This window comes from Syngnathus leptorhynchus, chromosome 14 (genome assembly GCF_054491065.1).
Source record: "Syngnathus leptorhynchus isolate UIUO chromosome 14, UIUO_Slep, whole genome shotgun sequence".
Taxonomy (NCBI): Eukaryota; Metazoa; Chordata; class Actinopteri; order Syngnathiformes; family Syngnathidae; genus Syngnathus; species Syngnathus leptorhynchus.
In genome coordinates, this window is record NC_141208.1 from 8638385 (window position 1) to 8655707 (window position 17323).

Below are 17323 nucleotides of genomic sequence, written 5' to 3' on the forward strand. Positions count from 1 at the left end.
TCTTCAGAGTGGGCAAGACTTCTTAAACTCTGTATTTAAGTAGGCTACTGATGCTTAATATCTACTAAAAGAGTAAGCAAAAGAAGATGAAAATAGAAGAGAAAAAAAATATAGGTTACAATAATGATGGAATTTTTTTTAAAATAATTTATCGTGATTTCATTTTTTATATCACAAGAATGGAATTTGAACAGGGGTGTGTAGACTTTATCAACTGTAGCCGGACAAAAAGGGGTGCAGTCTGAGCACACACACATTTTTTTTACCTCCAAACATGTCTGTCTCACCATAAATAATTATTGTCATTGCAGCATGTTCGTGCTTTGCCACCATATTACATAAAACACAAAGCAATACACAACGCATGTCAGATTTACCAAGACAATATCAAATAAGTAAGCACATATTGTACTATAGATAACCGTGTAACACATTGTACAAACAAAACGGCTCCAGAACTGACTTAAAAACTTAATAGTAAAACACATGACAAAACACAGTTAAAGCAACAGGTAGGAAATTAAAAAACAAGCCAGTCTTGCAATCACAAAATTATTACAATCGATAAAACTACAACTAATGCAAAAATACTGCTACTTAATTTTATGTGATATATCCGCAGGCCATCAGAGATGCTTTTTTTAAAATGTAATTAAAATAAAATTATCAGCTTCATTTACAATGCAGTCAAATTAATGTGAAAAACGCAGATACAAGAAGACATTGAATCAAAATATCTTTCTGTGTATTTGAATTCACAATTATTCATTTTTTCGACAAGGCTGTTATATCGAGGAGTCCAGTTTATGTAATGCTGCGGTGCTTTGAGATAGGAGTGACGCAATTTAAGAACTTTTTTGAGATAAAAATCGTTCTGACATTTCTGACTCACTTCACAACCAGCAGCAGATTGGCAGACAGTGAATAATTATTACATATAATGTATTTATATAACTATATATATATAACTATATATATTATATATATATATTATATATATATATATATATATATATATATATATATATATATATATATATATATATATATATATATATATATATATATATATATATATTGTGCATGCACACACTATTTTTAACAAGTTATAACGTACATGACTTCATTTAATGAGTCGCTTATAATTATGAAAGTCATATACTGTCACCCGGTGGCCAAGTTGGGTACACCATAAGAGGCCGCAATAAATAATCAGGATGCACAAACCGTTGGATTAGGAATGAATTAAACTAGCATTTGAAGAAATCACATAGATGTTTGGTATCAAAATTGCCTCTTAAAGTAGTCTTTTACATAAAAGCATAAAGTGCAATGCAACAACCATTGAAATACAAACCCAGACACCAAATGGACAGTAAATTTGTCTAATTATTAGACAGGCATGATAAATACAGTATGATGAAGACATTGACTGTAATCAATTTCACTGTAGTGTTTAGAAAACAAAGATCTCTTTCTGCTCATGGAGAATCCAAATTATTAGTCCAAAAATCCAATTCTAAATACTCACACATCCTTACCAGATGTGAGCTTACTACAGATGGAAAGCCATTTTGAGCATACTAGTTAAATACATTTTCATTGCATCCACACAATGTTCTTTGAGAACAGAGACTGTTTAAAATTAAGATTTCTACTACACTGAGGTCATCTTTGGGAGCAAGTGCAATTTGTTTCTCTGTTGATTTTTTGTTTTTGGGCAAGTTTTAAACATATTAACATATATACTGTATAAACATGGCAGCATCTTTGTGCGCTCTAAGAACTTAATATCAGTATCACTTTGCATTCCAAAATCAATTCTGTTTTGCATAGGTCAACTTCCTCGGAGAATAAAAACGACATGACAAACTCCAGATTTCAAATTTGCCTATTGCCAGCGTTTTTCTATCCTCTGATTGGTAAAAAAGTATTCAGACACCAAAAATAATTGTGTAGCAATCTGGCATATAATACATTTAATTAGTAGCTTTGTTGATAAGTATGGTGGTGTTATTAAGAAGTCAAGTAAAATCTCTACATGATGTCCACCATGTCAGAACACTTTGTAGCTGCTTTTGTTTTACACTGCTTTGTCAGTTTGACCAGACTCCTACTCCTTTGAACAATTTATCACAATAAAGAGGCGTGTCATTGGCAGAACCACAAACAGAATTCATACCTTGAGTTTTTAAGGTTGTTGCCCTTTTTCTAGTTCAGAAGAAGCGAAGCTGGCCTCTCTCTTTAAAAAGCTTTCTTATAGAAGTCCATCAGGCAAGTTGTGATCCACTCAGAGGCGATCCAGTCGAAAGGCATCCTCTGTGGCCGGGTCAGTGAGCACCATGTCCGGGTCATTGAGCATGTGCAGGCCATCAAGTGTCAGTGGGTCGATTTTTAGGTCATCAAGTGGGAAATGGTCATCGACGTCGAAGCTGACATCGCTTGACAGGGAGTCACCCAGGTCATTAGGCAGGCTGGGAGGAGACTCACCACTCACTGAACAGGAGCCAAACACACTGAATGAGGAAGGTGAACGGGCTCTTAAGTCTCTTTTTGCACAGAGATGCCACAAATAGTCGCAAAAAAACCCAAGTCAGTTTTACATTAAGTAAAAAAACATATGGAGTGCCATTTTTCCAAACTTCGGCAATTAGCTAAAACTGACTCTAAAATTGGGCCTACAGTATTTCTTAGTATGCAATATGACCCAGGATCACCTGTGAGAATGATGTTGGGGATGTTGCCGTGACTACTGTAGCCAAGCTGCTGAGAGTCCGTGAGGTTACAGTGGCCACCAGACAAGCCCATCAAGGCCTGGGAGTGGTTGAGTGTGGAGGTCTGGTTGTTGAAGCTACCACAGCTGTTGGGTGTTTCCATCATGTTGAACTGCTCCAGCTGGCAAGCACAATGAGGAAGAAGCAATACAAAAGTGCAGAGGTTGTCTATAAATTCTTGAAAAAGATTTTCAAGAATTCCCTGTTAGAATTGAGGTAGCATACCTGTTGAGAGAGAGCACTGGCCTGAATGGACAGAAGCTGCTGGTCATAAAAGTCTGCAAAGACACTGCCCAGGATGGAGTTATGCTGCAAAAAAAAAAATGTACTAATGCAAATATAATAAGCGTAATACAATACTAACAAAAACAACAACAATAAGATTTGTCCCTTTTCTCCTGTTCTCCTCGTAGGATAACAAATTGCTTCTCACTGGCATTTACGATCTAAATTCCCGATTTAAAATGACCTGACAAGTAAATTATTTTGAAATGTCACATTCAGACAAACCAGCAACGGCAACTCCTGACAGCCTCCTAATGTTCAAGTAATTGGATTATTTCCTCAACTAGCTTCCTTCTACAGTGTGTACGTGTCTGATGTAACCAGCGTGACAGTTATGCCTGCAGTTAAAGCATGTCAGAGCAGCAAAGGATGTTCTGATATGCACTGCGTAACCATCACAGAACAGCAAAGGCTGACTTGAAAAAAAAAAAAACAACAAAAAAAACTTTTGACTTTTCCTCTAAATATGTTCATTTGTAAATTACCAGCTGTACATTTAACGGTTTATACAAAGCTAGAATGGCAGTGCCGTAAAATATTTAAAATGCAAGTTCCTGAAATCTCTTCTACAAATAGAGAGGCAGATTATGATCAACAACCCTGAGCCGTGTTTACCTTGGGTGTGCTCCGTTTATCTAAATGCAACACCCAGCGAAGCTTGGCTCAATTTGTTAAAATCCATCGGTGAGAATGATGAACACAGCCCCCAAATAAAAAATAAAAAAAAACACTTCCATGGGGATTACCATTTCCTGTTGGAGTGCCTAAAATCCCCCCTAGCTTGTGTAAAATAATTTTCTCGGGGTATTAGGGAGGGGATACAGAGGAGCAGCACAAAGCAACAGGAAGGGACGCTTCGTCACGCACCATTGTATCACAAATGAACAGATCTGGGCAAAAAAACAAACTAATTTAGCTTCCAAATGCAGATATGCAAATGATGTGGTTTTTTTTTAGTAAATGACATTGAAAACAAAAACAGATTTCTTCATTTAATTTAGGTTTCGAACAAAATTATTAAATTCTGCCAGTTTAAGAAGCACTTCTATAGCTAATATACTGCATGGTCATATATATTTCCTTTGCCCAGATCTGCTGCAATCATCAACAAGGCAGCTGGGGGGCAGACACAGACTCCGACAAGACAACCACGACGCCAGGGATGGATGCTTGTCTAACAAAGAGCCCGCCTACACCTCGTTGATTCCCACGCCCTTACTTGAGGCGAAGTTCCAGGTGAGAAGCTATGGTTGGAGATGGGGGAGGTTGGAGATTGATTGGCAGAGGATCCCACCCTACTGCGGTATTGTTGGAGTGGGCAGGCCTGATACAAGAGGATATGATTTGAGTCATTCAAAAACTTGAGGCCTAGATGGATTTTGGAGTCTTGCAAATCTGTTTCAGTGGTGCTGTCTTCGTCTAGCTAGCGCAGAAAAAAACAACAACAACTCCTACGAATGCGATACAACACGGTACAATCAAATTTGCCGATCGCTTATCCCCGCTAGGGCCACAGAACAACCCAAAGTTGAATTTCAAGTTAAATTTCCAGCAATGTTCCATTGGATGTTATTTGGAGAGTAATCAAAATGTTAGATTATACTCACAGGCTGGTTCTGGTGTGTTTGGGATGGCGGAGACTGATTGAAGAAGGCATACTGGGATAACTGCTGCTCAAGGTTCATGGCATTGATTGCAACCTGTAAACAGCCAAAGCAAATTTAGTTCAAAGCTTAGTCCCAAAACAAACTACTTGATAGAATTATCAAGAAAGCAAGATTTACCTGAGAGAGTGGGAGCGGTACTGATGTTGGCGAGTGCTGCAAGTTCTGCTGCTGGTGAAGGTCTCTCGTGTTGAGAATAAGAGGATCCATGTTGTCCTGCCCAGACTGCGTCTCCATGGTTACTGCGGGCTGAGAGGCGTTCAATCCTACCCAGCGTTTAAAAACAATGGCATGAAAATGGAGTTTTCAACAGCACTCACACAGTGCAGAATCAGAACCGTAAAAAGGTTTCTGTAGGTGTTCAATGATGAGCAGTGCTGGCTATTTCGCTACCTTGTATTTTATCCAGCATGTGCGCGCCGTTGCTGGAAGAACTCAATGAGACGGCCGACGCATCGTCTGAGTCCAGCGGGGTGGATAGCGGAGGAGGGAACTTCATGTTTGATAGGTCAGGCAGAGAACCGCCAGTGTTGTGAGCAACTGGTTTGAGATGCTGCGCCGGTGATGGAATTATGCTGTCGGAAAATATGCAGATGCACCATCAATTTAGAAATTGAAGGAATAACAATACGTTGGTGCCTTGAGATTAGGGCTGATCGATTTAAAAAAAAAAAAATAACCGAATGGTGATCAATATTGCAATTGAATGTGGTTGCGTTTCCCGAGTTCCACTTTCCGTGTTTTAATTTTTTTTTTTTTATAAACTCAAGCAATACATGTATTGCAATCAACACTGCAAAACTCACTGGATTCCAGGGACTTCATATGATTTGGATCTACAAACATCCTGAAAGGAGAAAAGATCATAAGTTTGACTAAATTCAAACTAATATGAAATACAAAATCTGTATGTGTCCACCTTTTTGCAGTCCCAGTTCTCTTTGGCCATTTCTTCTCCAACTTCCTGTTTGACGATTTGAAATCCTGGCAGTAAAGTAAAAAGGCACACGGGTTGTCCAAAAATGTTTGATAGTTTGAAGGATTGCCGGAAAAGGTTCAATATTCTATAGAGCAGGTGCCACCAATGTGGTTAGTTAGTTTGCTAGCGATGTATTGCGACAGAGAGAACAATGAAATCCTTTTCCACTACATTGGCATCAAAATGACTCAAGTGTCAACTGAAAGCAGCAAAATGAAAAAATAATATTAGCATTTATTATCATTATTGTATGTACCTTGCTTGGGCTGGAGCTCTTGGAACCCACCCATGAAGGAGGCTTGCTGGCCGGGAGCTAATGTGCTCTGGTGAAGCGCCGAGTCAGAGTTTGTCCTGCAAAACCAAATCAGAGACTGGATTTACACTGCGGGCATTAGTGTCCAATCACAATTTGGTTAATATTTTAACATTTATATAGGTACATTTCCTAATTTCACTTTAACATACAATTTAATTTATTTTCCTACATTAAAGTGCAGTGTTAGCGTTCAAACGGTGCATATTTTTTTATAGTGTCTGTAATAAAAAAAATAATAATGCTGAGGCAATATAAGGGATTTACTACGACGACTACAAAAGGTGCACTGGAGGATACAATCACGCAGTGAGCCACTTACCTCCTCCAGCTGATATCAGGTGGCGGTGACAAATATACCGAGCCGTACGGACAGCTGTCAATGTGATGCTGAAGCTTAAGAAAATACCATTGCAATTGTTCAAGATGAACTTTTTAAGACAGTAAATTAATTATAGTGAACCCACAATCATTGTGGGGGACATATGTTACAGGCCCATCTGGAAAATTTGTAATCTAAAAATAATGTAAGGAAGGAAAAAAAAACCAATAGTTTTCATCCTCACGTTTACACTAAACAGATCTAAACTTCACATTATAGGACACAAAAGGATATCTGGCGTCCGTGTTTGTCGACAGTGAGAGGGTTCCGATGGGGTGATGTGATTCGGTTCCGGTAGACTCTGTCCACCAGCCCGTGGTGTCGAGATGAGCTGTTTGCGTCCATCCCAGAATTCTAATGACAGCAAATTGACAGCAAATTGGTATTGTGGAGGTCTTCATTCACTTCGAGGCACAAATCATTTAAGGTAATTTAAAATGGACTGAAACCACAACATTTTCTTTGGAATAATATGTTCTGTGCACAACAACCTTTTTCTGATTTATGTTTCATTTGTCGCAAAATCCACTCATTTTTATCCATCTCAGTGGGCGGCCATTTTGCCACTTGCTATCGACTAAAAATGACATCACTCTTGCTCGGGCTCAGGTCATAACTAATCACGGCTCATCGGTTTTCTCAAGCTGAGCCATGATTGGTTTGTGACCTGAGACCTGGCAACCGTGATGTCATTTTCAGTCGACAGCAAGTGGCAAATTGGCCGCCCTCTGAGATGGATAAAAACATGTTAATTTTGCAGTTTAAATCATAAACGCAATATGAATCAGATTGCTGTGTTCATACTAGTGGGATCACAAAAAGCATAAAAAATAGTAGCTGACCTGGAAAGAAAAATCAGCAGTGCTGCTTCCAATCTGGTTTACGTTTGGCAACGATCCTCCATAGTACTGCCCATGGGTAGGTCCTAACTGCAAATACTGAGTCGTCTGCAACTTCAACTTGAAGCAGATCATAAAACATATATACATATATATATATATATATATATATCCACTTAACAATGAATACATCAATTAAATTCATTACAACCACGAGCGACGACAGAAATGTGATGAAGCTCAGTCCCAAAAGCCCTCAAAAGGATACAGTATTTATTTCAAAATGGAATTCAATTCCTTTTCCCATCAGGGCGACCAAAACAGGTCAATCAAATTTTCTCATTCAAGCTCACTTTGGGAAGGGCAGAAAATCTAATAATAATGACTTTCCCTGCTCACGGTCCATTTAACTCCAGTTTCAATCTGAACATGTATGTCTCTGAATATGTTCACCCGCTGATCTGTTGATTACATATTAGAAGGTCTCTGGATTAGAGAGAGGCCAGTCTAAATCCTTTCAACCACAACACAACAACTGAGAGAAATAAAATATAAATTATTTAAATGTCTATTATTATGCATTTGTCTTTGACAAGGGGACAAAATGAATCATAGGTGAAATCAAAACAATATGAAATACTGTTGCAAAACAGTCCATTTTTTTTCTACTACAACACATTTTCTAGCGTCAATAAGTATAAATATAGTCCATAATGTGTAGACTCAACGACAGTCAAAGGATTTATCTTGTAGGCCCATTTGCTTTGTGTGGCTTAAAATCCACATAATCTGCCAAGCTTCTTTTTTGCTGTTTGGCTGTCAATCATGCAGTGTACACACTGCATAACCACAGGATGGGTCTGACAAGTTCACTCAAGTAGAGTAACACACGTTGCTATGCTCTACAACATCGATTACAATGTCGGAATTACGTTCTGTTATGAAAAATTAAGCACAAGCTGTATTGTAGCTCATTGAAATAAAATCAGAAAGGACAAGATTCAAATAAGGCGTCCAAATAAATTGCAATAAATTACGCTGAATTGTTCTAAAAAATAAGTGCATACCTAAATATGGGAACTGTACGGTGACAACTATATAAATATTAAATCATAAAGCAGAGTTTTTCTTTATTCACCCCATAAATTGCTATTTGAAAATTTCATTCTACATGATACATTAGAATGTTAATTTGAATTTAAGTAATTGTTAGGCCCTACTGTTCAGTGTTAATTTTATTCATTGATAGTTTGGGGGCAGATGAAACGTATTAATGGTATTTCGGTTCATTTCAACATGGGAAATTGAGTCGATCAATTCGAGTCACGATCCTGGACAAGGAACAAATTCACCTCGTAAGTCAAGTGTCGCACGCCCCTTTGCTCCCACTTGCGTGTTGCAAAAACCGAATCAACTTTAACTTCACCATACTGTCATGTCTTTCCATCCACTTGATAATTGGAGATTTCAAGAATGGGGGAAACGCTAAACATCTCCTCCATGTGTTAGCTTTGAACGCTTGTTATTGTTTACCTGCGCACTCTGCAAGTACGTTTCAGTGCTCGAGCATAAGTGAGGAGGCGGGGAAAAGGCGTCCTTACCCTGGCAGCCCGAGTAATGCTGAGGTCTTTCATCACTTCTTCGAACGCCGCCGTGTCTTGTGCCTGCTTCTGGTTATGCAAAGCAATCTTCTCGCTGAATTTCCGCGGATTGTTTTGAGTCGCCATGTTTTGATGGTCTTCTGCTCCGCTTTCTGTCAACGCTCAGTGTCAATGGCAAGTCACACTGAGTCAGGGAAATCCACTTCCGGTTAGTGGATCATACCAAAGTAAAATGTCCGTTGTACGGCATGTTTTAATTGAATTTTTTTGAACATACAGTTCGGGTAAAAATTGACTCATTTTGAGACCAATACAATACCCCGAATGTATTCTTTTCACCCAGAAAGTTTATGATTTTTCAATTCTTTTTTGCGCTGGTTTGTGAGTCGTGATCTACAGCAGCTCTTTGCAAGTGTTCTCGTATTTGTGAGTTCAACAGGCGGCTGAAAGTGCATCAATGACTGTCTCTCTTACATCACAGTACCTCTAAAAAAATAAAAATCATTTTAAATAGAAAAATGTGGACATTGGGGAACTCGAGTCAGCACATTGTTCCTTTTGCATTGAGTTATAATTTGTAATTAAATAATTCTCATCTTTTATGCCTTAGGAAGTCTTCCCTCTCTACATGCCTGTACTTGTCTTGCAAGTACACTAAGAGTTGCACTTTTGCACTGAAACAACTGCTCACATGACTTCTGAATTCAAACTCGAATATTTCTAACAAAATGAACATAACAACAATGAAATGCAGGGGCATCAGTGTGTTTGCAATATGAGTAGGATCTGATCATGTTTAAATGATTTTCACAATAATGGTCCTTAGAGTAAAACCATAACTATGACATGGCCCGTGATGAAAATGAGTTTGAAACCTCTGCAAATACCTCAGTGGAAGCCCTGACTCTTGTTCATACTAAAGTTAAATGACAACAGTTGTGTTGTCTCACCTGCCATCAAAGAGTAAGATTTGATTTAAAGTAACCATGGCAACACTGAAAAGCTGTGATTAAAGGCAAACCGTGGCAAAGAAAATCGTTGATGAGATTACTTTGGGAAATTTAGACTTGTATAATGGACATAAATAAACACGCTGCTGATCCTGCTGGCCTGACATTTTTCAAAAATGTTTTTGCCCCACTAATTGATGAATATTTGTGGCCTTGCAAAGCTTGTCTTCAGGGTATCCTAGCTGATGGGCGCACCCAGGACAACCCTTCAACATTCCAACCCATTCAAATTCATAACTCATTCACAGTAGCTACAATGTAGCTACATGAATAACACTTTTGCAAGCATTGGGAGTAAAATAGAATACAAAACAACAGTCTCAAAGTATAGATGACTTACAACTTGTACTGCGTGGACTCCCTCTAGTGGTATGTTAAAGAATCACTTTATTGAATGTTTGCGTAACATTAAGTACAATCATTAGCATGTTGACTTTTAGAACTGTTTGTTTTCAGACCGTTTATTACAGGGGTGTCAAAGTCATTTTTTTCGCGGGCCGCATTGTAATGGCTTCTTTCGGAGGGCCATTATGACTGTCAACCCAAATAAATGTATGAGCGCCTTATATTATATACAGTAAAAGCTACAAAACAAACTGTCAAATAACTCATTTTCAAATAAGACGAGTAAAAACTGGTCAAATAGTTTTTTTAAAAAGATATCATTAAAAGTGAAGACAATTTGCAATTCTAGTAATGACACACAAATTTGATGCACAATTTGTCTTCGCGGGCCACATAAAATGATGTGGCAGGCCGTATCTGGCCCCCGGGCTTTGCGTTTGACACCTGTGGTTTATTAGGTATACTTTTTAAACTTATGTACTAGGGGTGTAATGAAAATTGATTTGAATCAGAAAACTCATTTTGATTTTAAAGATGTGAGTGCATCAATTTGAAATGAATTGACTCCTTCCACTTTAAAATACGTAGAGCTATGTATCTAATCATCTGTCAAACTAGAAATGCACTCCATTAACTTGGTACCAAAATATGTATAGATTTTTTTTATTGGAGAAATACATACTCCTATTAGGTACAATACATTTGATTTGAATCATTATTGATGTACTTTTTTATTTTCCCATATTTATTTGTTTTTTTTTCACAAAATCAACAATATAGCCAGATATGAAACATGGTGCTACGTGCACAAACAATGTCAACTGGTTTTTGGGAGCATGAACTTGTCAGCAGCGGGAGGTTTGGTCCTGCACATGATTAGTCCAAGGTTGCAGATTTCCCCTCTTGAGCAATCATCCCCTTCAATTTACTCACTTCATTTTTCTTGTTAAAAGGCTCATAACATATTCACTCAATCATATCTCCTTGAGGGGTTATTATGAATGTAATATCGAGTGACTCGTGAAATACACCAAACATGATGATACACTTGAAGGGTAAGTCCAGGCAAGTTACCTTATATTGAATGATGTGGTATTTTCATAAAAAGCTCTTACAGGAAATCTGATAATAGCTTCTTCATCATCCCCCACTTTCATGACAGAAGAAAAGAGGAACTACTCTGTTGCAAGTGTAAAAGGGTTGACAAAAAACCGCTGGACGTTTCTCACAATTGTCGACTTTGGCGTCCTGAGCGGTAAGATGGCTGTTTATTTTGCTGTACTTGATGTCCCACTGAAATAGAAATTGCAGACTGTATTCATCTATTGTAAAATAAAATATAGATTCAAGACTTAATGACGTGTATTTTTTTAGTAACATTGTCTTTTGGGGTTTTATTTTGCTGTACTCGATGTCCTACTGAAATAGAAATTGCAGACTGTATTCATCTATTGTAAAATAAAATATAGATTCAAGACTTAATGACGTGTATTTTTTTTTTAGTAACATTGTCTTTTTGTAGGAAATTTTGAGATTTGTAGATTTTCACTATTATGTATACTCGGTCCATATTTGCCATGTGTAATATTTGGTCCCTCCTTTCATTGGCCGAAAAGAAACCTTTGATGAATATTATTTATTTGATGTTGTGTTTGGACCACAATGTGTGGTAAGCTGAATTTGATTTTTTTGTTTGAATATATTTTCAGGTCATGTGGCTCAATAACACTTGCGTACCTGTAAATGGTACCGCATGTTCAGCGCCTACCTCCCCTGTAGGTCTCGCTGTGGGCCTGACACTCTTCTTTCTGATGCTGGTTGCAATTGCTGTTACGATCACGGTCAAATTCTGTAAGAACAAATGGAATCTGCCTCTATCGGGTCAAAAGAAAAGCCAAAAGATGGAATGCATAAGGACGCCACAGGGGGACCATCAGCACGCTGGCATGACCACAACACCATCGACTGAGAATACTCCCATCTATGAAAATATGAAAGGCCAGAAAAGTGGTGCCAGGTCTCAGAGCAGGTGTGCCATTGTCTTCTTACATAATAATGTTGATTCAGAAAGTGTGACATAGTATGAACGTATTGTCCCCAAAACTGAACAGAACGGAAACAGATGAAGAAACATTGCATGTGATGCGGTTTCCCTATTTGACTTAGTTTTGTTTGCGAGAAAATGCTCCATTTAAACTTTATGTGATTTTCTGAGTAGTGTTTTAAGCAAACAAAGCAGCTGATGACTCACGAATGATGCTTTGAACTCAACTAAGGAAAAGAAATCCATTAAACACCCCTAAGTACAAGTAGAGAGTGGTTGCCTTAACCTCTCTTTTTTTTTTACGTCGTTGTCATCTGCTGTTTAAAAAAATAAAAATAAAAAAGCTTGGTACAGACATATCGATTTTGAAATGTACAGTGTAAAAACAACAAAAAAATCATCAGAAATTTTCAAGTAGTACAGAACAAATACAGATGTCTAAAAGTAGTAGTAAAGTAATATTTGCACTAATAATTTTATTGATGCTTTTGAATTTGACATCACTGGTGATTATTTCTCCACAGGACATCTCATGTACCCGCTGAGAATTTGTACTTGCAGTGTGATTCCCCCAATGATGCAATCTACAGCAATGATCCTGCATGTAACCTCGCCTTTCTACCAGAATCTCGAGACGACGACGTTTATATTGTCCCGCATTCATAGAAACTGACATCACAATCGCATTTTTTCTCAGCCCTGCTTCACACAGCCTGTGGTGATTTCCTAACCTTGAATGTCTATTTCTTTAAACTTGATCAAATTTTTTTGGGGCTATTTAACACTTTGTCAACAGTACAGAATGTAGAACAGACTTTAACATTTTCATATTTAGCTGTAACAAATTCAACATGGACTGTATTTCCAGCTTGAAAACGTGAACATCTCTATTTCCTTCATTAGGGTATGTGGCACATGAGAGTCTGCTTGCTAATTTGGCACAAATGTATGTCACATTTTTCACATTGTCACATGATTTGAAGCTACCTAGACGACAGGGCGTAGATAAATTGTCATTCTATTTATTTCATTCATGTTCCATAATGGAGGCTACTATTGTTTGTTTTGTGCCTGTTGTTTAGATGGAGGGATGAATGCTGTAGAACAAAATCTTGTTTGAATGTAACAGTGCTTAACATCTGGTGCCTTTTCCACTAAATTCAACCCGTGGAAACTTGTCTTGGCAACATCTATGCCCGTGGCCTCGGTCAAGGCTACAGTCAAAGTGGTGTCAGGGTCATTGAAAGAAGATACTGTCAAAGTTATCAATAAGCTGATTTGCAGTGAAGCCTACACTGTGCAGACACACCTTGGCCTTCATAAACCACTGAACTAATTTGATGACAGCATGGCCAATGAGAACTTTTTATTTCCTGTATGTTTATTATGAAATGTCCTTGTTGGTGATATAAATTCAAGTGCAACAGGTCTGTATAGATAAATAAAAATGGCAATGAAATAATCATGACAATACAAAATAGTCGTCATATAATACAGTACCTTCAACATAAATGACAATCAAATTAAAAAGTATGTTATAGCAGTGATTCCCGAATCCCAACTACTGTGTTGTGCAGTGCAAGGTATTTTTTTTTTTATTGCCAAAAAAATTGGTAAATAATCTGTCTATGGCAATATGACAACATGCTTTTTGACTAGATAGCAGATGGTACAATTAACCTGAGAATGTTACATGTGTATTGTAAACAACCACATTACTTTGCCTTAAAGTCGGCTAGCTTAATGCGAACACATAATAGGAAACACCATAGAAGTATTACCAAATAGACTTATCGCACCTTTTAAGCCACAGATATTTGAACACAAAGGGTGAAGGGATACATGTAGACAGACAATATAACAATAGTCATACTTTCTTTATCCTCTGCAAAGAATGAGCAATATTTCTGCTTAATCTTAATTGAGGAGCCATGATGTTTCCATCTATATATGTCTGTACTATCCTACCCAAAGCTGGCCAAGGCAACACTATTTAATCAGCATTTTTGTTGAGTATGATGTATTTGACATTTTTCATGATTACTGCTTTCTCGTCTAGACTCGTAGTTTGTAGTGGTATTGAAAAGTGGATAAAGTCGGGTAAGGCCCTACCAAAAGCCAAGGTACTAAATGTCCTGCCACTGTTTTTTTTTTGTGTGTGTCTTTTTACACGTGCTAAATGCTGGGTTGTTTTCCTATGCCACTCATTGCTGGTTTACATTTAAATTGAGGTTAACTACTTTGACCCGGTAGATGGGATTGAAGATTGTATTTGTGTGATGTATACTGATTTGAAGCAAACGTAACTTTTATAACAAATGTCAGTGCTAGCTGGATGGCTCAGTGGCTAACACTACTACCAATAGTCACTCGGTTTTGGGTTCAAGATGGCCCATCCATCATTTGTTGTTAGATTTCACACATCCGTTTGGGTAGTTTTTATCCCTTGATGGCTCAAGATATTTAGTGTAGTAGTGTGCCTTAGCTCAAACAATTGGGAATGGGGAAACACTGCTTTATAAAATGCTGTAACAATAGCAATGGCACACTTGATACACGAATGTAGTTTAGGAGTCGGAAAATAAATACAATTTTCAAATAAATAAAATATTTAAACATAAAAGTCCAGTCAGAAAAAAAAACATTGCAATATGAGTTTGGGCTGCCTTAGGCACAATGACATTTAGTGACTATCAGGTCACTAAAAGGTGATAGTTTCAACTTCCCTCTACCGTCGTAGTACATTAGGACCATGGGCTCGTAGGAGGCCGGCACGCAGCATGGCCTAGGCGAGCCGCCCTTCATGATCTGGTTTAAGCGCGACTTCACCTGCGTGTGCATGCTGGCCGGCTTGTAGTTGTGCGGGCACGTGCCGTCGCACAAATGCATGGTGTACTCCGTTGGGGCCACGATCCAATCGGACCAGCCAATGTCTTGGAATGACACGTTGACGGATTTGCGGCAGCACCATCCTTGTTCGTTGCACTCGTCCTCCTTGTTGGAGCGACGCAGCCTTCTTTTCGTTGCTGCTTTGGGGAGAATGAAGTCTAATTCCAGAGAAATGATTGGGTCGCTTTCACCCACAGCCATCCTTACATCCACAACCAATGCTGTATCATCATCATCATCAGTTTTGATCCACTTTGTCACCTTGGTGCCGATGTCCATTGTCACATTTTGCATCTTTGAGACATCAACAAGAGGGGTCGTGTGTGTCCACCCAGTGGAGTTCACCATCTTCATCCGCTTGACTTTAATTTCCCGCCTAATGTCAGACTTTGCTTGCGTTGGTTGAATTGGAGTCGGCCTGGAAACCCGAAGCTGAGATCGAGTTAGAATGGCCTCCCGATGGATGTTTGGTTTCTTATGGAAAACAGCTCTGTACAACTGCATGTGTTGATCGGATGGCAACTGCGACAGGTCTTTCCAGTGAGGTGCTTTCACTGGCCCCACAATGGAGAGAAAGAGCAGAGAAAAGTGTTCAAAATGAGATATGAGCTGGAAAAAGTCTACACAACCCTGTTCAAATGCTACCAAATAGCTGCTGGTTATGAAATAACAAGCACAATGGAAAATTGCAGTTTATCTGATGTGTTATCTTTCTTGAGGTTTTTACGGGTAAAGTCACATGAAAAGATTTCATGAATGAACTCTGCAACAAACATCCCGTTCTACTCCCACGTTCCTTTCACTCACGAGTTCCTTGTTTGGCACGCTCGAACGTTGCGAATAAAAAACTCTTGAATCGCTTGAATCTTGAATTAAGCGAGCGTTTCATCGCGCCGTTTACCTGTAGCTGGAAAAAGCACTGTCGACACGGTCGCCCCTGTCGACTGGCTAGAATTTCTCCTCATCTCCTTCAATTTTTCCCAGTAGAGCTGATACATCCTCCTCAACTCTCGCTCAGATGCTTTTTGGGTGATCTTGGGTTCCTTGTTCATCCCAAGTGAGCTCAGGATTCCCATCTTGACCGCCTCCACTAACTGGACCCTCTGAATATCCACATCAAGTGTTTGCTTCTGGGCCTGTTGAGGCTTACACTTCCCTGAGCTGGAGCCAAAGAGCAGGAGTAGCAAAGAGGAGAGGAGCGTGCATGATCTGAGCATGGCGGGTTTGTTCTGGGAGTGCTGCTCTTGTCTGGATGTGCTCTTTCTATGTTGTTAATGAAATTCTTGGCATGCTTTCATTTATAGGGTGTCTGTGTTGCCACGCCCCTCGCTCAGTCAGGTGAGCTTTGATGGTCTGAGTCAGACTCACAAGGTATATTCAGGAACAGTAATGTGTCTAATGATCTCTTGTAAACTTTTAAAACAAACATGGTGGTGAATTGCTTCAAAACCATTTCAGGCCAATTACAAACTTTAAAAAAGTTACCAACAGATCCACCACTCATCTCCCAAGGTGTAAAGTACACAAATACTGAAAAAACAAAAAAAACGACAATGTTTAATTGCATTTAGTCAGTTGAATAAAAACAGATGAGTGGAAAATTCCCCCGAGCAGTATTGCTAAACACATCATGGGAAACATTTTCCTTCAATTAGTAACCAGGTTCAATGCATGATTAGAAAGTAATTTCTTACCAGTTACTATGTGACTTGTGGATTGTGTTCAAAACATTTCTTTTTCCACTGAGGGTGAGATTACTGCATTTGCTGCTGGCTGTTTTCATAGTATAGAAGTAAAAGATAATTGGGAATGATGTTTGGTCTTGAATAACATCTAAAGGTTCGGCTCACTTAGGCATCAAATACAATGACAGCCACTGAAACAAAAAATAAAATAAAGCACAATAGTGTGACTTGCCAAAATAGGTGATTTGTTTTGGAACCCATCTTCTGGTATTCTTAATTATTTTTTCAAGAATTTAGAAATTCATTTTGCTGTTTATGTCCTCAGGTTCCATCTTGTGAATAAGTTGAAATGAGTTGGACTTTCATTTAGACAAAAGTAGTGCCTTGCCACCCCATTGTGGCGTCAATAGGCAATTATAAGCTTTGTTTCAAGGTGTTTATTCAACAGAGATTTACACAAGTCAGCTAGCTTAATGCTAACTAACAATGCAAAAAGTCATCGCCTAGCTAAAT

The 17323-nt window shown here is 38.5% G+C and overlaps 2 protein-coding genes and 1 long non-coding RNA gene across 6 annotated transcripts; 1 reads left to right on the top strand and 2 right to left on the bottom strand.

The window, feature by feature from the left end:
• Positions 1 to 1077: 1077 nt before the first annotated feature.
• Positions 1078 to 9032, bottom strand: LOC147046464 (CREB-regulated transcription coactivator 1-like). Of its 4 annotated transcripts, none has more exons than XM_085929938.1 (14): positions 8838 to 9032; positions 7240 to 7326; positions 6630 to 6751; positions 6338 to 6397; positions 5959 to 6053; positions 5643 to 5707; positions 5530 to 5570; positions 5117 to 5298; positions 4844 to 4989; positions 4667 to 4759; positions 4279 to 4383; positions 3000 to 3083; positions 2718 to 2895; positions 1078 to 2496 (listed from the first exon to the last, which is right to left on the bottom strand). In XM_085929938.1, exons 1-14 carry the CDS (start codon positions 8961 to 8963, stop codon positions 2291 to 2293), a joined length of 1590 nt encoding a protein of 529 aa, XP_085786064.1. In that variant the 5' UTR covers positions 8964 to 9032; the 3' UTR covers positions 1078 to 2290. The 4 variants fall into 4 exon arrangements, with proteins under 4 accessions (XP_085786064.1, XP_085786063.1, XP_085786065.1 ...); XM_085929937.1 differs by having other exon boundaries at positions 7240 to 7356; XM_085929940.1 differs by having other exon boundaries at positions 2377 to 2516; positions 7240 to 7356.
• Positions 9033 to 11427: 2395 nt separating this feature from the next.
• LOC147046465 (uncharacterized) lies at positions 11428 to 14331 on the top strand. Its single transcript, XR_015068206.1, has 3 exons — positions 11428 to 11447; positions 11902 to 12221; positions 12761 to 14331. It is a non-coding gene; the product is annotated as an uncharacterized LOC147046465 (long non-coding RNA).
• LOC147046466 (uncharacterized) lies at positions 13636 to 16357 on the bottom strand. The gene is made up of 2 exons (XM_085930104.1): positions 16027 to 16357; positions 13636 to 15679 (listed from the first exon to the last, which is right to left on the bottom strand). The coding sequence occupies exons 1-2, from the start codon at positions 16340 to 16342 to the stop codon at positions 14904 to 14906; spliced, it is 1092 nt and encodes a 363-aa protein (XP_085786230.1). The 5' UTR covers positions 16343 to 16357; the 3' UTR covers positions 13636 to 14903.
• Between the last annotated feature and the right edge of the window lie 966 nt (positions 16358 to 17323).

Excerpts from the sequence above, each read along its gene's own strand:
- LOC147046464 (XM_085929937.1), bottom strand. The coding sequence starts at position 8,963 with ATGGCGACTCAAAACAATCCGCGGAAATTCAGCGAGAAGATTGCTTTG. Across the intron at positions 6,054-6,337 it reads CCTGATATCAGCTGGAGGAG|GACAAACTCTGACTCGGCGC; the intron begins GTAAGTGGCTCA and ends TTGGTTTTGCAG. Across the intron at positions 4,384-4,666 it reads AAACACACCAGAACCAGCCT|GCCTGCCCACTCCAACAATA; the intron begins GTGAGTATAATC and ends CTCTTGTATCAG.
- LOC147046466 (XM_085930104.1), bottom strand. The coding sequence starts at position 16,342 with ATGCTCAGATCATGCACGCTCCTCTCCTCTTTGCTACTCCTGCTCTTT. Across the intron at positions 15,680-16,026 it reads AGTGCTTTTTCCAGCTACAG|TGAAAGCACCTCACTGGAAA; the intron begins GTAAACGGCGCG and ends TTGTGGGGCCAG.